Below are 24,164 nucleotides of genomic sequence, written 5' to 3' on the forward strand. Positions count from 1 at the left end.
AAACTCAAGGTTAATGCCTACCAAACCCTTCCAGTATTTTCTGTTGGTCATGGGAGTTCTGTGTGCCAAGTTTGGTTCAATTTCATTGTTGGTGGAGATAAGAATGCTCTTTGATTGTAGGCGAACTATGAATCCCAGCAACTGCAACTCCCAAATGAGAAAATAATTTTCCCCTCCCCCAACCCCACCAGTATTCAAATTTGGGCGTACTGGGTATTTCTGCCAAATTTGGTCCAGTGAATGAAAATACATCCTGCATATCAGATATTTACATTACGATTCATAACAGTAGCAAAATTACAGTTATGAAGTAGCAACAAAAATGGGGGTCACCACAATATGGGGAACTGTATTAAGGGGTCATGGCATTAAGAAGATTGAGAACCACTGCTCTAGAATAAACTAGTATTGAGCAATTTAATATAGATTATATATTTAACTGAGATGTTGCAACAAGCAACTGGAAGGCACAGGCACACACACATACACAGAACTTCAAAATATTGTTTCTTCCCTGTGGATAATGTCAGATATTAAATGAATATTTAAAAACAACACTAATTATACACGACAGGAAAAACATTCAGTTCATCTGTTTCTTTAAATCAAGTTTAGCTGAATTGTTCTTTCCCCCAGATAAAAGTGAAACAATATCCATTCTCAGAACCAGGGCCGTAGCCAGAAAAAAATTTCGGGAGGGGTTTTGAAAATTTCGGGGGGGGGGGGGGGGGTTGAACCCCTAGCACATACCCCTCCTCGCTACAAACCTGTCAATATCTGCTTGAGATAGTGCCTGGAGGGACTCTTAATGTTTTGCATCTCATAGACTTAGCATGGGGATTTGGTTAACCAGTTAAAATTCATGAGTAAATGAGATTTTTTTTATAACTTGAAAAATTTCAGGGGGGGGGTTGAACCCCTAAACCCCCCCCTCGCTACAGGCCTGCTCAGAACTGATACTGTCATGAAGGAACTAGAAAAAAAATCCTCTGCTGTATCATTAAATATCAAAGTCAGCATCATCCAATTCAATTTCTATGCATTGCTGTGAAAGCTGGACAGTGAAGAAATTGACAGGAAGAAAACCAACTCCTTTGAAGAGTTCTACAGATATTAAGGACTACAAAAAGGACAAAAAAATAGATATCAGAGCAAATCAAGTCTGAACTCTCATTAGAGGATGTCTAATGAAAACTTTAGTATGTTGGCCCTATCTACCAATACCTATTGAATCTATATCTCCCTCCCCCCCCCCCCCGATTGGATTTAAGGTGTGACTCATTGGAAAAGGTAATAATGCTTAAGCATTATGATCAAGGGTCTGGAGAACAAGCCCTACGAGAAGCGGCTTAAGGAACTGGACATGTTTAGCCTGCAGAAGAGAAAGCTGAGAGGAGACATGATAGCCATGTACAAATATATGAGGGGTAGTCATAGGAAGGAGGGAGCAAGCTTGTTTTCTGCTGCCCTGGAGACTAGGACACGGAACACTGGCTTTAAACTACAGGAAAGGAGATTCCACCTGAACATCAGGAAGAACTTCCTCACCATGAGAGCTGTTTGGCAGTGGAACTCTCTGCCCCGGAGTGTGGTGGAGGCTCCTTCTTTGGAGGCTTTTAAGCAGAGGCTGTATGGCCATCTGTTGGGTGTGTTTTGAATGTGATTTTCCTGCTTCTTGGCAGGGGGTTGGACTAGGTGGTCCATGAGGTTTCTTCCAACTCTATGATTCTATGATTCTAATAAAGTGGAAAGAAATAGTAGTAACCTTGAGCATGCCACACTCTCTCATCCTTAGAGGGAGGTAAAGTCAAATCCTCCCTGAACAAATCCTGCCATGAAAATACTGTGATAAGTTCACTTTAGAGTACAGTAGAGTCTCACTTATCCAACATTCTGGATTATCCAATGCATTTTTGTAGTCAATGTTTTCAACGCATTGTGATATTTTGGTGCTAAATTTGTAAATACAGTAATTACTACATAGCATTAATGTGTAATGAACTACTTTTTCTGCCTAATTTGTTGTCTAACATGATGTTTTGGTGCTTAATTTGTAAAATCATAACCTATTTTGATGTTTAATAGGCTTTTTCTTAATCTCTCCTTATTATCCAACATATTCGCTTATCCAACGTTCTGCCGGCCCGTTTATATTGGATAAGTGAGACTCTATTGTACTCATAATTCAAACTCATAACACAATAGGGAGTGGGAGGTGAGATGACTCCATCCCACATTTTTGCAGCCTTAGCCTTAGGGAACATATGATGGCTGGTTCTGCTTAGGAATCAGCCCAGTTTTCTTGACTGCCTCTACATTGGGGAGAACCTGATTCAGAATCCAGGTTTTCCCTCGAGTTATGCCACATTAAGACAGCCTTCCTCTGAGTCACACCTGAAGGCATTTAGCTGTAGTAGTGCTGATCAGCCTTTTGAGAGCTTTTGATTAAGTAGAAATATTGGGGGAAAGGATTTTTGTTGTGTATGGCATGCAAAAACAGTTTGAAGTTATAGATTTTAAATTGATGTTAATTCGAGTTGTCACTGGTTAAGTCACAATTAACACCTCCTTTTTCAAAGCATATAATTAATATTGCTGTTGCTTTTACTTCATTTACTAGCTCACATTATCTACAGAGCAGAAAACAACATTCTGAAGTGGTCACTGTTCACAAAAATCAAACATGTACACATACATACCAAGTTACCATCACTCAATACAGGCTGAACATTCATTATCCAGAAATCCAAAATCAGACAAAGTCCAAAATCCAAAACTTTTCACATGGGTGGCTGAGAGAGCGACACCTTTGTTTTCTGATGCTTCAATGCACACACATTTTATTTTATGCACAACATTATTAAAATATTAAGTCTAAAATTACTATCAGGCTATGTGCATAAGGTGTATATGAAATATAAATGAATTTAATTTTTAGACTTGGGGCTCATCTCCAAGATGTTTCATTATGTATGTATATACAAATACAGGTATACCAAAATCCAAAAATATCTGAAATGCAAAACTCCTGGGTCCAAACAGTTTGGATAAGGGATACTCAGTCATACCATACTCTCCAGCATGCAAACTGGGACACATGTGTCCACAAAACCCCATAGTCTAGTCAAGATGCCAGAAGCCATTAATGAGGAAGAACAATATGCAAATTAGAATAGGCTGCAGTGGCTTGTGTTTGCCAGAGCCTACTGGGAAAGGTAAAATTCTCTCCCACTTCTCCTCCCTTTCCTGCTGATTTGAGTACAAACTCCTTTTGAGCCTTGAACTTCTCAAGACCATCTCTGCAAACTCAAGATAGCTGGATAGTAATAAACGTATCACTATCTAATATAGTCCTGATGCAAGGCTTTATAACAACTTCTTGGAAATGTTTGTGCAAGTACGCTTTCACGTTCATGCCCTGCCTTCTTGTGGACTTCAGGCAACCAGTTGGCAACTAGATGTTGGGCTAGATGATCCTATGGTCTTATCAGCCTGGCTCTTCCTATGTGATTATTAGGCTTTACATTGTTTCAGTGGTTCACAAACTTTGGTCCTTTGAACTTTAACTCCCAGAAGCCCTAGCTTGGTTAACAACCAGGGGCAGGAAGCTGAAGTCCAAAACACCTGGAGGATCAAAGTTTGGGAACCACTACTATTATGTTGTCCTGAATGTAATGAGTTTGGAAATACTTACTTGTTAAGAAAGAGGGATATATACATTGAATTCCAGGATTTTCAGATACTCCTTTTCTTAGCATTGATCTTACACTGGTTGCCTTTCTTTGTCTTTTCTTTGGTAGAAAAAAAAGTTAAGTTTCTTTTGTGCTACAAGGGGGGGGGGGGAGAATAGCTTTGGTGGAATTAATAACCAGCAGGATCTTTAATTACAGGACATGTGTAGCAGACGCCCGGAGATAGCTACAATTACCCATCTGACAAAAATAGTCATGTCGCACTTCAGACAGGCAAGCTACTGTTTCACCTCTCCATGCTCTGATTGGTCACCTCTAGGCAGCTGTCAGGACGTGTAAGTCACAGCATCGGTCTGAATGTTGTTTAAAAAAGAAGAGTGGGGGCAACGCGTATCTCGTGAATGCTACCTCATTGATTCAAGGAAGGCTTTCCCTGAGAAGCAATACCACGGAGGAGATACATGGAATTCATAATTTCATCTCCTCATTACTGCCTGGGGCAGGGTGTCAGGGAGGCTGCAAAACACAACACAAGATTCACTTGCTGCTTGAATAATGTTGTTAACAGTACAAGACAGAAAACACAGCCCTTCTCTTTCAGGGGAAGATAAGCCTCTAAGAGAAGAGAAAGACCTTTGCCTCGGGCTGCTTCCTTTCATTTCAGCCCTCTTTGGCTGTTCCCCTTGCCTAAGCCTCATCCATCATGCCTTTGCCCCGACATGAAGCTCTTCAAGCAAGCATGCCACCAAGACTGTTGCTTCACCAGTCCTGTGACCAAACATCAGATGCTACCAAAGTGCAAAAGCTTGATTTGTTCCGAACAAGTGGAACAGTTCAGCTGGAATCACCCTTGGCTTACACACCCCATAAACAGGATGTGTGGATTACGAGACTCTGGAGGCAGAAAGGAATGGGGTGGGTGGAATGAATCTGGAGTAGACACAAATGCATTGCCAAAAAAGAAGAACTACATCATCCAAAAAATAAGAAGATGATGAAGTAAGACAAAGAGTTGCATAACATTAGCATAAGAAACTTCATTTGAAGGATATGGAGAAATAATGTCTTCAATTTAGATGGAAATCCATGATATCTCTCACCATATTCTAAGTCTGACTAAGTGGCTTGTGTGCCTGCTTAGTTTTTTTCTCCAGATACTAGCTGAAGATGAGCAATTTCAATGTCCTTGCTCCCTCCCCTTTATAAAACTTTATCTTTGCACCAACTTCAATTGGACAGTAATTGAGACAGTGCAGGGCTGTGAAACGTGGTTATGGAATGAAAAGGAAATAATCTATTACCAATTATTATTCCCAAAGTTTTTCCCTCTTTCCAGTCTTATGAGATGGCAATTTTCTTTCTTTCTTTCTCTCTTCCTTGCTCCTAATGTTATGAACCGGTGCTTCTCAAGCTATCTGATGTGGGGAATCAGCAATTATTTTGTATCTCAATGTGCCAAGAACCAACACTAAACCATTAGCTACAACACCATTAGCTGAAACTATTTTTTCTTTTTCTGAAAACTTTCCAGGAATTGACAGCAAATGGTTTAGGGACAAGCATTTTTCTTGGAACCAGCCCTTTAAGCAGTACAGTTACAAACCATTAGCATGCTGCCCTTCTGCCGTAGTTTTACTCATATATTCAGAGTATTTAGAGAATGCTGTTTGAATACCAGGTGATGGGGTTTGGTCAGTGCACTTAACTAGTCAAGAAATTGAACAGTAGTATATTTTACATGAAAAGCTATAATGTGTAGTAAAAGGGCAGTCACGTTTGTTTGTTTGTTTATTTATTTATTTACTTTTTGTGAATTAATATACTGCTATTTAGTTTAAAGATTCCAGGGTGGCATAATTATTAAGCAAATAACAATGTGCCATAATTAAAACTGTAGTACTACACAGAGTGTCATGTGATATCCTGCAGATCAACAGAACAACAGTTGAAATACAGAGCACTCTGAAAGGGAAATCATTGCCTGAAAAAATATCTACACTGAAAAAAAGCAATTGTTTTACTCTCTGTATGCAAGTTTGGGCTGGTTCTTATTGTAAATGTTTTTTCTTTGTGTGCGTACCACCCAGATTCCCATCTATTTGCAAGTATTCTGTATTGTACTTGGTAACCATTTAAAGCTCTGGTATATTTGCTACAGCTGGTTCTAGCTTAATTTTGCATTAGCCAAGTTTCCAAGCAATCTAGCAAGCTATACAAATAAAAGAAGATTTAGTGGATGATATTATCACAAAAAATCATCATTCTCTAAGATGGATTGTAATGAGAAACAGATACTTTTGTTAGTAGGATCCTCAGAAGCATAACACTGATTTTTTTTTTTCCGTGTCAGGAGCGACTTGAGAAACTGCAAGTAACTTCTGGTGTGAGGGAATTGGCCGTCTGCAAGGATGTTGCCCAGGGGACACCTGGAAGTTTTGATGTTTTTTATCTTCCTTGTGGGAGGCTTCTCTCATGTCCCCACATGGAGCTGGAGCTGATAGAGGGAGCTCATCCACGCTCTCCCCAGGTGGGATTCGAACCTGGCAGCTTTCAGATCAGCAACCCAACCTTCAAGTCACAAGGCTTTAATCCACTACGCCACCGGGGCTCCAGTTATAACACTGATGAACATAGCTGTGCTATATTGATTGGAGACCATGATTTATTTTAATTTTCAATTGTATGAAAAGCATTCACATACATGGGAAGTTCTTCCATCTGACTTGTCACTCTCCACGTGATAAGAATACCAGAACTAGAGGCAGAGGGGATGGAGCTAATACACATGATTTCATGGGCTTACATAATGAGTGTAATGATTTAGGCTGTAATTGTATATGTACCTATCGAGGAAATCAATGAGGCCAAGATTTGAATAGATATGCATGGATGATATCTACTGATGATGTCAACAAAATCAGACTGGGGAATGTCTACTATGATGACTTCATCAACCAGCAACTAATCTAATCTGCCTTTGTAGACAGTTAAGTGGACAGACCCACCATAGAACCTCAAGGGAAAAATCATTCAGGAGTGGGTCACTTTTGTCACTGTCTGCATAGTGTCAACTTCTTCAGTTACCCCTGAGTGATCTTTAGCCAGTGTTAATGTCAAAAATTATCTGTGGTTCTTTTGTTCAGAGTGTTTAGTACAATGAAAAATACACAGAGAGGTGTCCAGCATCCTTTCTTTCTGTCTACACAAAAGAGAGGTCCCAGGGAATATTTTCTAAAGTTACACAAAACTAGCGTAACAGCAGCACAATTGCTAAAAGCTCATATATCTCTGCACATGTATATTTGTGTTTATATTTCATATAATCAGTGGGAAGGGACAGTAACACAATAACATCTCTTCCCTGGGCTTGATTTTAGTATTAAAATGAGCTTTGAATTATTTTAGTTCAAAATCTACCTTGATAATTGGATATTTCCTCATTATTTGGCTCTTCTTTCTTATCTCCTACCTGGTACTGACTCCTGGCACATTTTTATACACTCCCTACAATCCAGAATTACAAAAACAATATAAGGGGCCTGCTAAAGGGAAATATCTTGAGTACATTGCTATAGTCCTTTAAAGGGAACTTTCATTTCTTTTCATATGAGATCCCCAGTTTCAGTTCTCTGAACGCAGCACTGTCATCTCTTATTACTGCTGCCTCCCATTACTGTTTGGCACATTCAGTTTGGCTTTTCAGCAAAAGGCTGTCAGACGTGAGAGACCCTATCAGCAGCATAGCCTCATAATTTTCTGGAGCATTCAATATCACCACCACAGAAAAGTAGTGCCAAGGTAGATGTGGCAATATTTATATGTCTGATTTCTATGTATGGGTATGAAGAGTTGGATATTGAATAATACTGAAAGGAAAAAAAAACACAACTCCTTTGAAATGAGATCCTGGAGGCAGGTTTTACAGATACTGTGAACTGCAGAAATGGCTAGTTCCAAAATAATTAAGTCCCGAACTTTCACCTAAACTCAAGATGGCTAAACTGAGGCTGACATACTTTTGGCATTTTATGAGATTATGTAGCTCACTGGAAAAGACAATAATACTGAGCAAAGTGGAAGTCAGTAAGAAAAGTGGAAGGCTGCGTTACAGAAGGATTGATTGAATCAAAGAAGCCACAGCTCTGAGTCTGAAAGACTTGAGCAGGGCGGCCTTTTTTTTTGGGGGGGGGGGGGGGTCACATTCATAGGGCCATCATTGATGAAAACTAAAAAACAACATGTGGGTAGTTTAGTTTCCGACTGTCTGACAGAGGCCTCACCTACATCTATATATATAAAAGAGTGATGGAATTGCGGCACCGAGCAAAACAGCAAAACTAAACATCCCCCAACCTAGAAATTTAACCACACAATACAACATCCATGCCTTAAGGTTGAAACAATGAAAGATCATGTCAGGCACACAGAAAATCACACAAACCCACAACGCACTATCTGCGCTTGCTCAAAGAAGCCCTCCTCGCGCTTCCTGTCATGGCGCCCCATTCACTCACCCAACCCCTTTGACTACGGACTCCGTGCCATCTGCGCATGTGCAAAAACGGCCAATTCGTGCTTCCCGCCATTCCGCCCCATTCACTCACCCAAGCCCCTTTGACTACGGATACCGCCATCTCCGCAGCCGCAAAAAAGACCTCCTCACTCGCTCGCTCGCCACCCAGATCACCCAGGGAAAGACCATCTGGGAGGGAAAGGAGGGAAGGGCTCGGCCAGCCAGACCGCCCTTCTCTTACCACCGCTGCCCTCTTCCCCCAGGCACATTTCCTCACGGAGGAAACCCCGCCAACAGCCAACTCAAGCCTCAAAGGAAAAAAAAGGCTCCTCCAGAAACTCCTCTTTCCACCTCCTTTCAGATGGCCAGCCAGCTTCTCAATAATAATAATAATAATAATAATAATAATAATAATAATAATAATAAGATCATACAATCCTAAGGTTAGCAGATACCACTAAGGATCATCCAGTTCAACTTCCTTATATCATGCAGGAGGACACAATCCAACCACTCCTGACAGATGGCCATCCAATATCTGCACAATAATGATACACATCGAATCATACCATCAGACAGTTAGGAGACACCCCTAAAGGCTATCCAGTCCAACCCAATTCTGCCATGCAGGACACAATCCAAGCACTCCCAACAGATGGCCACCCAGCCTCTCAATAACAATAACAATAATAATAATAATAATAACAACAACAACAACAACATCATACAATCCTAACGTTTGGAGTGACCTCTAAGGATCATCCAGATCAACTTCCTTCTACCATGCAGGAGGACACAATCCAAGCACTCCTGACAGATGGCCATCCAGCCTCTACATAATAATGATGATGATGAAGATGATGATGATGATAATAATAATAATAATAATAATAGAAGCATAGAATCCAAGAGTTTGGAGAGACCCCTAAGGGCCATCCAGCCCAACCCTTTCTACTATGCAGCAGGACACAATCCAAGCATTCTCAACACATGGACAATGTATAAATACTATACAATACTACACAGGATCCTCATCACTTTCACAGTACACAAACAACCAAATGCATACTAAACATAAAGATAACCATACAACAGACATTCCATACCACCACTACCTCAACAATTTCTCACCAACACCACAAGACAACGCCACAGCAACGCATGGCCGGGCACAGCTAGTTGCCATATAATGCTGTTTGAAACTGCATTATATGGTCTGTGTAGACTTATATAATGCATTTCAGTGCAGTTAAACTGCATTATATAAGTTCACACTGACCATATGATGAAGTTTCAAATGACATTACATGGCACTGTAGATGGGGCTTGAGATCATTCAACACAACTCCAAACGCAACTGTTTCCAACTAAATTTGCTTCTCTTGTGTTCTTCTTGGCCAATGCACAGTGCCTTTATCTTTGAGTTCAGCTTCACAGTAGCTAAAGGCACACAACTAAGAAGTCTGGAAACAGCCTAGGTTTAGGTTAGAGGCAGGCCCGTAGCCAGGATTTTGTTTCGGGAGGGGCAGGAATTTTGTTCGGGGGGGGGGGGAGGGGCTGAATCTGAGCCGGAGAGGGTTTACCCTAGCAAACCTTTTGTATAATTATCCCAATACCCTCATGCATATGGGATATATTGAGCATGGTGATCAGATCATGATATGAATAAACATAACAGTTTAAATAATAAATGTATCAAGCCCCCCCCCCCCCCCCCCCGGCTACATGCCTGGTTAGAGGGAAACAGTCATTAAGGTGAGTGGTGGAATAGGGTTGATCTTGAATAATTCTCATGGTGTGGCAGAATTATTTTTGTACTGGTGCTGCCCAGTGTTTTTCCACACACTGTCTTCCATACTGAAATGTAAAATAACATTTGATTGAAGGCTGAAGCATGAGGTTTTTAGACAAATTGATCTAATTGACATATGTTTAAAATGTTATAATGTATTTTGATGTTTTTTATAGTTTTAATTGATAATATGTACTGCTTTTGTTTTATAATTATGTTCTTGGCATTAAATGTTGCCAACTGTTGTAAGCCGCCCTGAGTCCCCGTGGGTGAGAAGGGAGGGGTATAAATGCCGGAAATAAATAAATAAATAAATAACATTTGCATTTAGAAAACAAAACATTTTTCAACTACAAAATCAGTATCTTGTTGCACCTCCAGTCAAAAAGGGGATAATTACTTAATATGCTCACATTATATACCGCAAAGAAGTATTACCTCCATCACATCTACAACCTTTAGTTGAAGTACATGGATTCTTTCTAAACAAGGGTAACGGTGTCCAATATATCCCAAATATACATTTTGCTAGACCAAATTTAGTTAGGTTTAAAAACATTTTAGATTTTTTAAAATATGCAGTTTTCCATTGATATGTTTGTAGAGGGCTATCTAACTTTTTGCTCTTCACAATTCTAGCTTCAATAAACATTCAAAAACTAGACTTGTTCATTTAATTTTTTCCAGGACACAATTGTTTGCAACACAAGAGGAATGACTGACGCATGATGAGCAGAATATATAGACACCAAGAATACTGTATTTGTAAATATTGCCAGAGCAGTGGTTCTCTCAACCTGTGGGTCCCCAGATGATTTGGCCTTCAACTCCCAGAAATCCTAACAGCTGGTAAACTGGTTGGGATTGCTGGGAGATGTAGGCCAAAACACCTGGGGACCCACAGGTTGAGAACCACTGTGCTAGAGTATATGGAACTCATAATTAGATTGCAATATAGAAACGGGCAAAAATGTGTGCTGTAGATTGATCAGTTGCTCCAAAATACAGGTCAAGCAATCTCTTCTACAAAAATAGGACATTCTTTATCTCATTGATTTAGCAAGACTGCATGGGTCAAAGTGTCACTGCATGGCAAACCATCCTGGCAGGAGAAATCACGGGGAGAACCATCCTTTTACAACATTATGAAATTGTAGCTGTCAGAGGAAAGCTAAGAGCCTTCAGGAAGAGTTGGCAAACAATTCCCACCATGTTTTTTACAGCCCCTCTCTCTGATAGCATAACCTTAAGAAACGGAGTCTCTGTATCTCAGAATTTCATCTTCTCAAATTCGGTTATTTGCCTCTGGCCTCATAAGTCCTAAAATCAACGAAGTACCAATTAAGGTACCAACAAAATGCCAATTAATAGAACATCTTATTCTTGTCACTATTATTTGTAGGGACAGCCATCCTGATACAGAAATGACTGAAAAAATACAGCATCAGCAGAGAATCTGAAACAGTCAGATTTTTTTAAAAAGAAAAGTACATATCACATGTACATTTAGGTTTTTGCCACTTAAGTGATAAAAAATAACATGCTGTATGTTAAAGTGAAAAGGAAATTTGTTGTGTTGGAGGAAGGCTCAAAGGAACATCCAGCTCCAGGGGAATGTGGTGGGGATTGTGTAGGGATTGCATAGACACAGCACTGGAGTTGGGACTGTAGCTCATGGCTCTCTGCCATCTGATTTTGTTACATGCAGGAACTTTGGCAACTGCTGAGCTAAGCACACAACAGGAAGGAAACTGGTCTTTACAAAGAGGTGAAGCAACTTACCCCCAAGAGGAGCTTTTGCCTTTAAATACCTTCTCTACTCTGCCCTGGATCTATTTGTGCTCTGGGCTGTGTATGTTGCCCCTGTTGTCTGACTTTCCCCAGCAAAAAAGTAACACAGAGATGCCACCAGTGTGTATATATCCATATCCCAAAGGCAAATCCCTAGTGGCAACTAAACACACACACACACACACACACACACACACACTGCACAGCCTTGTTTAAACCCACAGTGCATGAATCAAGGTGCATAAGATTAAACTTCTGTGCTTATTTGAAATTCAGAAAGCTAAATCCACTGAGACATCTGCAAACACAAGAGTTGTGGACAGGGAGTGTGGAGGGCATGAGATCTCTTGAGAGAGGAAGTGACTTTATAACAACAACAAAAAAATCTCCAGCATACGTATTCATACAAAGCTCCAGGCCATAAGTTGAAAAAGAAAGATTTATGTTTTCCTCCCCTGTGACCATAACTTCCTTTTTTCCCTTTCCCTTCCTGCTGACAAAGCTTCTATAATACCTTGGGAGAAAAGGGAATGTAAAAGTGCATACAATGTTAAAGACAGACTCCTGTAAGGACTTGGTGGGAGAAAATAGAGGATGTTTGCTGAGAAGTATCCAGATTTTAAATACCTTTCCTGCTTCTTATCCCTTCCACCCAACTGTAGTACTTAGAACATTAATGACTATGTCAGATTAGCATTGAGGCCACATCTTCGAGAGCAAACTTCGAAATGACAAGTCCACCATCACATCATCCTATTAGTGTTCCAAGAAGATAGGAGGCTGACTGAGCTGTCTTTAGAAAAATGAATTGGCAATGAAGAAAACTAAGATGATAATCTTCACAAATTGTCTGGTTTGCTATGTAGTAGATGACTTGGGAACACTGAGTAAAGAGACTGGCATTGTTGGGAGACTAAATAGCAAAACTAAACATCTCAGGCAATCTTGCAATGGCACAACCTTTTCAAATAGGAAACCCAAAATAAGAGGCAACATAACTTCCAAACAATCACTGAGCAGTGCTGGCACCTATGAGAAAAGTAAATTATACTGACCTGAGCCTTACCAACCAAACGATAGGAAGGAATCTGCCCGGGGCTCTAGAGAGTTGCTAGCATTCTGAGAAGACAGCACCACTGGGTTTAGTTTTTTCAAAACATGGGTCATTTTATATTGGACTGCAGTCTCTATCATCCCATGGTATCATGGCCAGCAGTCAAGAATGGTGTGAGTTACGGACAATTATCTAGGAATATTCATCTGGAAAAACCTATTTAGAGAGACTGATTGCTTGACTCAATATGATCCAGCTTTGTATGTTTCTATCTATAGCCCATGTAAATAATATACATTTTTTGCTTGTTTTTGGGAAATAGTGTTGTTAGGTTGAGAATGATTTACTTTTTGACCAACACTCTAGCCTTATGATTACAGTAATCACATGTTTTTCAATGACCTGCTTTTTGAGGATTGGCTGGATCCAAATTATAAGAAAAGAGTTTCCACCTAAACTTTATGGAGAACTTCCTGATTTTAAGAGTGTGCAATAGTGAAATATGCTACTTTGGATTGTTTCCTTCTTTGGAGATTTTAAACAGAATCTAGACAGCCAAGAGTACTGTCAAGAGTACTGTGATTGTGTATTCACCCAATGGATTAGCATTGAACTGGTTTTAATTTTTAATTCTGTATGAGTATGTTGTGTCATGGTAATTATGTTGTTGTTTTATTATGGTTGTGTTGTATGTTTTTGCATTTGAAATTGAATGTTTTAACTATGCTGGAAAACGCCCTGAGTCCCTTTGGGGAGATAGAACAGTATATAAATAAAGTATTATTATTATTATTATTATTATTATTATTATTATTATTATTATTCCTGCATACCAGGGGTTGGATTGGATGGCGCTTGTAATCTCTTCCAATGAGGATTCTATGATTTCTAGGAAGATTTGGTGGTTTCTGCTTTTAAGAAATAGCTGCAGATATGAGAGAAACAAAAGTCAAAGAAATCAATATGTCTTGTTTCTCAGTACAGCTCATTACTTCCCTCTCCAAGATTTGAAAGAGAAGGTACTTAGTGTGGGATCACATTCAAGGCTACACTGCTACAATTTGAGGGCTTTCTAGGTAGACACCTTTTAATAGAGCCTAAATAAATGAACTCAGACCAAATATATGTTAAATATGGGACCCTTCATTAGGAGTTTATGACATCATGCATTATCACTCTCAAGGCGCTCCACATTAACCACCAAAACGTCTTCAGGAGGCAGTTGCTGATAACAAACTGAAACAGAGTTAATCAGACTCTCCAGAAATGAGAGTTAGGAGAGAGAGGTGGCAGCAGTCGAAATTGCTTTACAATATTAAGACTGCACAGAAATATTGAACTGACAACATTTTACTGTAGAATTGTTTATTTTAATTCACTGGATCCCTGTAGTGAAACTTATGTTGGAGAACAAATTATGTGAAAATTTGCCTACTGTAGGGATTACAATACTCAACACAGTCTGGTTTTTCTAAAAGTCCAAAAAAGACAGCTGCCCCAATGGACATGTGGTCTCCACTGAGTATATATTCAATGATAGTAATTATGGAGGTTTCTTGGAGTAACTTCATTAAGGATTTCTATTTTGCTGTCTGTTGGCTTGATATGGCAGATGTTTCATTAGCAGGGTCTGTTGAGTTCCTGGTTGCAAATCAATCATTCCACAAATCCTTCCTTTTTCTCTTTGGGTAACACACCTATCCACTTCTGAATTTGAAAATAGGTCATTTGTTAAACAGTGGAGTGCAACCCATTAGAAATAAATATAATAATTTTACTACTCTGAAGCAATGGTCCATTGTGCAAGTATTATAATTTTACTGTAAACAAAGACAACAACTATCAATTTATTATAAATAAATGTAATGAATATATTGTGTGAGGGGACTGACCTTGAACAATTGTACTGTCATATCTATTTGCATTCTGTTTATTTATTTTTAGTAACTATGTTTTAATTTGAGGTAAATTTAATTATATTTGAGGTCATTAAATTGACCCCAAATAATATTTGGTATGTTGTTTAGTTATGTTTCTTTTAACTAACTATTGTAAACCACCTTGAGTGACAGATTGGGGGAAAGGCAGAGTAATGCTGCTCCTGCCGCTGCTGCTTCAATCTGTTTAAAAGATGATTTTCGAATCCTTGAGACTTTCCATACTGACAAGACACCTGCCCTATTTACAAAACAGTCAGGCAGGTTGGTTAAGAGCTGCAAATATATTATGGAGTGGCCTACATGTGACATTGCAGCTGCGCTATGCCCATCCTGTGGTAGGCCAATGTTTCTCTCTCCCACTGACATGTCTGAAATGTCCAGGGTCTAAATGGTAAACATTTGGATAATGCAATATGGTATGGTGTTTCAAGTGTTGTACTACAACTCTGGAGACCATGGTTCTAATCCTCACTTTGTCATAAAATCCATTGAGTGTCCCTGGGTTAATTGCACACTCTCGGTGTCTTAAAACAGCACAATAGGGTCACCTTAGAATCAACATAAGTTGGAAATTACTTGAAAGCACACAACAAGACTTACTCTACATCAGTCATTCTCAGCCTGGGATCCCCAGATGTTTTTGCCCTTCAGCTCCCTGAAATCCTAACAGCTGGTAAACTGGCAAGGATTTCTGGGAGTTTTAGGCTACAAACATCTGGGGACCCCAGGCTGAGAACTACTACTCTACATTATGAATACAAAAACTTTGCATTAGATTGACATTCCATCTTTTTTGCAATCCAACTGACACAGGAAGCCACTAGAATCTGATTTCATTTCCATAGACCCTAATAACATAGGATGAATTTCAGAAAACATTTCCCTTTTCTCGGTCTCAGCACCCAGCTGTGTCTCCTAAAAATGTGCTGCTTTGAGGGTGATTCTTCAATTCTGCACATTTAGGTGTGCCTTTGACCTGCAACCTTGGGTTCTGCACACTTCCTTCATCTCAGTAATTTTAAGGAGAATTATTGCAATTACCAGAGTCTCCCAGCCAATTGACATGCTGGGGGGGGGGGGGGGGGTTCTAGAAGCTGTAGTTAAAAAAAAAAGCCACAAAGGCCAATGAAGAAGGGACTGTTCCATGCTCTGCTTGTAAGATCCAAGCCATAACACATGGAGTATTTGCTTATACGAGTGGTTGCCAATCTTTGGGCCTCCAGGTGTTTTGGACTTCAGCTCCCACAGTTCCTAACAGCTGGTAAGCTGGCTGGGATTTCTGGGAGCGGAAATCCAAAACACCTGGAGGCCCAAAGGTTGGGAACCACTGGCTTATACAGACATGGCTAATCAGCACAAAAGCTGTCAGTGGCATATTCAAGTGTTTTCTATGCTCTTAGATCCCTTCCACACTGCCTCTATATTCCAGGATCTGATCCCTGATTATCTTCTTATCCCAAAATGTCTGGCAGTGAAGGCTCATATAATCCAGTTTAAATCAGATGATCTGGGATCAGATTCTGGGATATAGGGTAGTGTAGAAAGGGTCTTAGTCAAATGCAGACAAACTCAAGGGCAAGTAAGATGGGGCTGCAATAATTAAAACAGTCAAGAGGAAAAGAGAAGGGGAAATGAGAAAAGACTCTTTTGGGTCTTCCCAAAACCTCACAACCTCTGAGGATGCCTGCCATAGATGTGGGCGAAACGTCAGGAGAGAATGCTTCTGGAACATGGCCACACAGCCCGAAAGACATACAACAACCAAGACTCTTTTGGTTTCTGTGTTTTTTCAAAAGCAATTACAGTACAATTTGAAAATCTTTCCAAGCAAAATTACTGACATTATGTACTTTTATGTAGAGCTCTTTTGAAACATGCTGCTCCTCATTTCACAGTATAGGCCATTTATGTATACCGTATGTTTTCAGCAGCCTACCATGCAACCATGTGGATTGGTCATGTGCTTAAAGAAAATGAAGAGAAGAAAGAAGCACGTGTATGTCTCTTTCTCCCGTTTGTGCCCAGAAAACCTGTTCTCAAATTTTACCAATTACCTAAGAACTGATTTCTCCAAATTTCTAAGAACTCTTTTATGTCAAACGTTTGGTGCAAAGGCTGCTAGTTAATGGGACAGCTGTCCAGTTTGTACAGGATCCATGACACAACGAATGAGCAATGCTCAATTCATCCTTTGCTACCTTTCTGACTTACAGCATTTCCTTTTCTGCTTTTTTTCCTCTGTTCGTTTTAGATTGTAAGGTGTATCTCACAACCTCTGAGGATACCAACCATAGATGTGGGTGAAATGTCAGGAGAGAATACTTCTGAAACATGGCCATACAGCCCAGAAAATACACAACAACCCTGTGATTCCGGCCATGAAAGCCTTCGACAACACATTCCCATTTTTGCTTAGGGAGCTTTGAACATGCAGTTATATATTTATTGCATCATGCTAAAAGAACACATGATAAATATGACTGTGCCATTATTAATTCTGTCATAATATTACCAAATGGGTTATCGCAGAATTTCAGGTTTTCCCATATTCATAATATGAGCTCTACCTTGGAATCCACCTTGGTGACACTGCTGGAAACATTCTATCATGTTTGGGGATTGTTTGAGAACTGAGAAGTTAGTATTAAACTTCTCATTTCTCAAACAATTCCCAAACATTACGATAGAAAGTTTGGTGGTGCTTTTTCATATTCACCTACCCCAGTTCTCCCTGGTCTAACATCTTTCTTAGTGTAACTTTTCACTAAAGAATATGAAACTACGGAAACAGGAAATATGCCCCCTCCCCATTCCACTCCCATATGCCTGGTTTGCAAAGGTTCTGAAAACAAAAATGCATTGTGGCTAAATATAGACTGACAGTTTACGCTTGGTTCTCATGTTACACAGAGACAGTTCCCTGTCTGTATATGAGTGAAGTAGTAAAATGTCCCATGAGAGAAGCAGAGAGAGTGTGTGCGAGAGGCAAAACTAGTGAACAGTTATCTGAAAGTCAGTAAAAAAACGAATCAACAAAAGAAATGCAATTAATTCCTTTCTAGTTTCAGCTACACTTTCTCTTTAAAAAATTCAAAACTTTTTGCCTAGAGTTAAAATCGATGAAAATGACTGTTGTCTTTGGATCCCTGCCTTAACTTCTACACACATGCTTTCATTCTTTTTCCTCAGACCCTCCCACATTTGCAAAATGTGGGGAAGAAAGGAAGTAAAGTTTAAGAACACCCTTTAGAAAGGAGATCTCTGCATAGAAAGTTTTTAAAAATATTTTTGACCAAATTTACATTAACATTAAGAGCTGTACAGTTACAGTACTACCATGGGAGGGGGATTGATAATGAGTACTCACGCGGAGCAGATGTTGAACTGTTATAGGAATTCATCCTTTATGCATTCAGAAAAGTGCCCTCCCCCCTTTTTTGTACAGTCTTGCTTTCCAAGCCGCAGTCCAAAGTTGGGTGAAGCAGAACAGCTGGAAGGGCTGGGGAGAAACCAGGAGAAAGCCGCTCTTGTTCGGATGCCTCTTCTCTGGTTCTTGACCATTTACCACTGGAAGAGGAAACAGCCCATGTGTCATTCCGTTTGGCCTCTCCAACTCACATGAGGAGGGGAGGGGCTCCGGTTTTTAGATAAGCACTAACTGTTTTTTACATTTAGTTTTCCTGTTCCCAGCCAGCTAAGACTTTTTCACCTTCAGCAAGCAACAAGTTGAAGCAAATACAGCCTCATTCCAAATTAAAAGCTAAATGCATCTTGTACCAGCAACATAAAACATAACATAAAACACAACATAAGCAACAAATAAATAATAATAATAATAATAATAATAATAATAATAATAATAATAATCTTTGTTTATACCCCTCGGAGTGGCTTACAACAATCAACAAACACAAAAATAATATAAGCAATAGACAAAGAACAGTGGAAAAGACGCTGGTTTGGTCAAATTGAGAAGAATTAACAAAGGGACTTTTAATTTTGCTGCTTTATTGCAGCATGATTTCTGAGGGTAAATGCCATTGTCTTTTGTTTTGTTTTGTATTGTATTGAGAGGGATAAAAGTATTTCAGTGGGCTCTCCTCGGGCCTCATACAGGGCCTACCCGTGGATCCTAAAATCTATAGATGCTCAAATCTCACTATATACAATTGGGTTGTAAAATGGCATCTCTTATATAAAATGGTAGAATCAAGGTTTGCTTTTTGGATTTTTAAGAAATTATTTTCAAGCTGTGGATGGCTGAATCTGTGGATTCAGGGGGCTGGCTGCATATGTGCACATTCCACTTTTGCCTCAGATGAAGTAGGTTTTATAGGTGTTCGTAAAAAAGAGTACAGAAAAATCTTGTGTGCATTGGTACAGTTTGGAGACTCACTTTCAAACTGAAGTTCAAAAATGATATAGATTAATCTGATAAGTAGCTTGCTCAAGACTACACAGGACCTCATCAGACAGGCAACATTTCCCATCCTAGGATACTTGGACCTCAGTTGAGTCACGGAGCCCGGTGGCTCCCATTACGCAATGTAGATCAACTTCTGGTGGGGCTCTGTACCTCAGCTGAAGTCCAAACGTCACAGGAGGTAGTGGCGGCAACACGGGAGTCTTCTCTGTTGCATTAGAAACAATGGGGGAAGCCGGGCAGCAACACTTCCCTTGTGAGATGGGGTGAGTGGCAAGGTGGGTGATGCAGGTGTGGGATGATGGGTTTCTTACACTGTTCACCAAGTTCTGCTGGATTGCCACGATCCATGGTGAATCGGGGGTGAATGTGATGAGGTTGTCAGTGAACACGAGACCAAACAAGGATTTGAGTCTATGGTTCCCACTTCCACATTTCTCACTACTTTGTTGTTAATATAACTGACTTTAAAAAATGTCAGGAAATGTACAGGGTGGATCAGATCAAGGATTATACTCAAGAGTGGATTAGCAATGATACAACTGGAAGCAAAGGTTCCCAGGACCACAGTGAGTCCCATGCTGCTACCATGCACTTAACACATGTTAAGTTTCTTACATTTCAATGCTGCTATACAAAGAGAAATGCTTCTGAAAGAAAGTGAAGGACTGTTTTATTTATTTGTTTATTTGTTTATTTATTTACAGCATTTATATTCCGCCCTTCTCACCCTGAAGGGGACTCAGAGCGGATCACATTACACATATAGGCAAACATTCAATGCCTTTTAACATAGAACAAAGACAAACAAACATAGGCTCCGAGCAGGCCTCGAACCATGACCTCCTGGTCAGAGTGATTCATTGCAGTTAATTGTAGCTGGCTTGCTCTCCCGCCTGCGCCACAGCCCTGTTTTCTATTCCAATCCCTTCCCATTGAGTAAAGGGTATTTTCCAGCCATGCAGGCTCCAATTTCCAGCTGTTGTGTGAATGAAAGTTAGGGCAGCATGTTGGAGTCACAACTGTAAGATTTTTGTCCACATCATGCTGGCTAGGAAAAAGACAGGATCCACCTCCTTCTTTGGTTCTGAAAAGGACTGGCCATGGAGAGAACTCCCTTTGGTCCTGCAGGCCAAACTCTCCCAAAAATGGAGAGATTGCTTTGGCTGTAGTTCAGTCATTTCAGAATCCATTCTTGGGCATACCCAGGTAGGACTGGGAAAGGACTCTATATCTTAAACAGTGGAGAGACAGCCAGCTGTTCTAGAGAATCATGAAGTAGCTGAGCCAATAGTCTTACTTGATATAAAGCAGAAACATATACTTGTGTCCTGTCTCAGACTATTTCAGGCTGCACAGATTTTCTTCAAGGGAGTATTATATGGGAAAGGTAACCTCATAAAAAGGGAAAACAATAAGGCACAATCACTACAGATTTATACGGTCTACTATTTACCTTGCCATTTATTCTATGATAAAGTCCAAGGTTATGTGAAGTTTAAAATGATAAAAAGGGTGCCCAAGTTATCAGGAACTCTTGCTTTGACTTCACTTCTAGTCCATAATTACAGAATATATGAACATTATTGCTGCAGTTGCAAAGTCTCTCCAAGTAAACTCTGACATAAGTGACTATTTGCTAGGATTTTCTTGGCAAGATTTATTCAGTTAAAGTTGTCCTTTGAGGCCGGGAGAATGGGATTTCCCCATGGTCACCAAGTGAGTTTCCACAGCTGAACAGATATTCAAACCATGTTCTCCATCGGTTCTATTCCAACACTCAAACCGCTATGCTACACTAGCTCCCATGAACAATACCACACTGAATGCATCAGTGAGCCATTTCTGAAAAGTGCAATGATTCTCTGCCCAAATAAATAATCTGAATCATAGAATAAGAAGACTGAACTGCTGGAAGGCATCCAGGATGGTATTTAGTCCAACCCTTTGTTCAGTCCAAGCTCTGCAGTGCAGGATAGTCACATAAATAGATGTCCTTTCAGCTTCTAGTGAAACATCGCCAGCAAAGAGGAGATAGTTTGCTGCAAACACCTCCTGCTACAACAGTGGTTCTCAACCTGTGGGTCCCCAGATGTTTTGGCCTGCAACTCCCAGAAATCTTAACAGCTGGTAAACTGGCTGGGATTTCTGGAAATTGTAGGCCAAAACACCCGGAGACCCACAGGTTGAGAACCACTGTGCTACAAGGATTTTTCTCGCAACATTTAACCAAAACCTGTCTCTATCATTTTTAACAATTGAGCTTACCCTCTGGAGGAAAAGAGAACACATCTGTTCTCTCTCTATGCAACATCGCTTCACATATGCAAAAATCAGCTCTGATCTCAAATTGATATTGCTTTCCCTGGGTAATTACATACTTAATATTTACTTTACATATTTGAGATTTTGACCACCTGACAGGTAAGTTTCTCTTGACATTATACAAAACACTTTAGGACTGTATGAATAATACCACTACTTCAGACAGAAGACCCTGTCCTGGGTGGGTGGTAGTGAAAATGGCCCCTCTTAACCAGTCAGACAGAATCACACACAGTAAAACATGTATCTTACCTGTATTTAGTCTAAGTATTTTTTGTCAACAAAATGGTTAACAGCCATTAAAAAAATAGAATACTGAATAGCAAGAAGTTAAAACAAAGCTACAGAAGAGATAAAATAGCAGTCTTTAAAGCTTTACTTTTAAAGCAAAATGTTTTTTTCAAAAGGAAAAAAACCCTCTGCACATCCAAATAGGCACTAACACATTTATTTTGTAAAATTTATCCAGCCTTTTCCCCAACTGGTGGGAAAATGGCAAACAAATGTGAGGTCAGCCAGTATGAACAAACAAGATTTTGGGCAAATTTTAGAAAAATGAGGAAGCTGTACACATTTCTGTGTATAGTTGTCCTGATCCAGATCAGAGATCTGCAGTCTTAATTAATGAAATAAAATATAGAAAAAGGGAGGCTTATTTGCATATATACTGTCTAATACAACATGCAGCATAGTCTTGAGAGGAGAAAAAACAGTCAACTAGACAGGAGATGCAAACAGAAGGAAATAGGAATATCAGAGAAACATGTACTGTATCAACAATACAGATGGGAATATTACTTTTTGTATTGCAGCTTCCAGAATCCTCCAGCAAGTGGAAAATCCATGAGCTGTCATCCTCAATTGGAGGAGCTGGGCTGGTGGAATTGGTGTGAACTGCTGACCTGAAGATTAGCTTGCTGATCTGACGATTGACGGTTCGAATCCACGAAACCGAGTGAGCTTCTGTCTATGAGCTCTAGCTTGCAAGGATATAAGAGAAGCCTCCCGGTAACACATCTGGCAGACCCCGGACAATGTCTCTCTGTAGATGGCCAGTTCTCTCACCCCAGAAGCAACTTGCAAGTCGCCTCTGACATGATAAAGAAAATCTTCAATTGAAGGTTTCATACCCAGACACTTTGCTTATCTTTCAAGAAGGGAGCCAAATGAGGACATTGCCATCTCCAAATAAGAAGCCTGTCTCCTCATGAAATTTACCTCCTATCTCCAGTTTGCTGGCATTGCAGAGAGAGAATTGAAATTCATTAAAAACTAGACTTATATTATCTGTGTTCACATTTCTTCAATCACATTGCCTGCCTCTTTTTTCTGGGGGTGGGTAAACTGTATTTGATGATTAACATTTGATGATTAACAGAACATTTCATTGCAAGGAGTATACGGTAATTCTTATTTTGGGGGAAATGCCCTCATTTTGACCCCACCTTGATCTACATCCCTATATTCCTTCCTTGGCTCGTTTTTGTATGTGCCCTGGATGAGTACTGACTATCTGACAATCACTTCACATTCTTTGCTACCAAGGGCATCATATTACCATAGCTATCAACACTCTTTCGTCAAGTATGGGTATTATCTACGGCTAACCCATTCTGATAGTCCTGCTCACAGGAAAACCAACTGTTCATCATGTGACATGAAAAATACCATTGTTAAGGCAAAGTCATCTAGAAATGCTGCATGTAGAATTTCGGTGTACATTTTGGAATAATGCAACTTACAGCAAACTCTTTCATCCTTTTTCTAGGAGCCCCAGGTAGCCCAGTGGGTTAAATCTGTGTGCTGGCAGGACTGATGACTTGAAGGTTGGGTTGCTGACCTGAAGATTGCCGGTTCGAATCCAATCTGAGAAGTGTGTGGATGAGCTCCCTCTATCAGCTCCAGCTCCATGAGGGGACACAAGAGAAGTCTCCTACAAGGATGATTAAAACATCAAAAACATCTGGGCGTCCCCTGGGCAACGTCCTTGTAGATGGCCAATTCTCTCACACCAGAAGCAACTTGCAGTTTCTCAAATCACTCCTGACATGAAAAAAACCTTTTTCTGATCACCTTCAGATTTCTCATGATTAGTTATTTTACAGCTGTGTTTCATTGTCTTCTTCTTCTCTTTATTTATACTCTGCTTTTTCTCTCCACAAAGGAGACTCTAACTGCTTCGAAACTACTAGGAAGCCACCTATAGTAACATTCACATTTTGTTCTCAAGTTGTGTGGGGTTACATCTGTTCCCAAACCCTGACAATCTTCTCATCGTTTGAAAATGAGTTTCTGTTTAGTGTGTGAAAATGGGAATATTTTAAATGAGACATGTTAGAAACTATCCAGAGATTTGCATAAAAATGAAAATAGGAGTGGGGAAAGCAATTTAGTAGCACTTTTAAAACTCACTGATCTATTTCCACATGAACTTTCATGGATATTACTCCACTTCTTCAGATGAACTGATACAGGACAAAATTATAATAGCCACAAGCATTTAAGCACAGTTACATAACATCAGAATGTAATACGATACAGAAGATCCAAATTGTGACCCTGGTCATATATTTTCAAATAGGTTTGTAAGATGATTCCGGTCTTTCAGATCTTGAGGTATGAAAGCAATAAATC

The 24,164-nt window shown here is 39.8% G+C and overlaps 1 protein-coding gene across 1 annotated transcript in view; it reads right to left on the reverse strand.

The window, feature by feature from the left end:
• gypc (glycophorin C (Gerbich blood group)) overlaps nt 1-18,394 on the reverse strand; it is a 45,964-nt gene extending 27,570 nt beyond the window's left edge. Inside the window, exon 1 of the mRNA XM_003226085.4 lies at nt 18,150-18,394. Coding sequence (XP_003226133.1) covers nt 18,150-18,183 — 34 coding nt within the window. The 5' untranslated portion in view covers nt 18,184-18,394. The remainder of the gene's footprint in view (nt 1-18,149) is intronic.
• Nucleotides 18,395-24,164: the final 5,770 nt, after the last annotated feature.

Source organism: Anolis carolinensis, chromosome 1 (genome assembly GCF_035594765.1).
Source record: "Anolis carolinensis isolate JA03-04 chromosome 1, rAnoCar3.1.pri, whole genome shotgun sequence".
Lineage (NCBI taxonomy): Eukaryota > Metazoa > Chordata > Lepidosauria > Squamata > Dactyloidae > Anolis > Anolis carolinensis.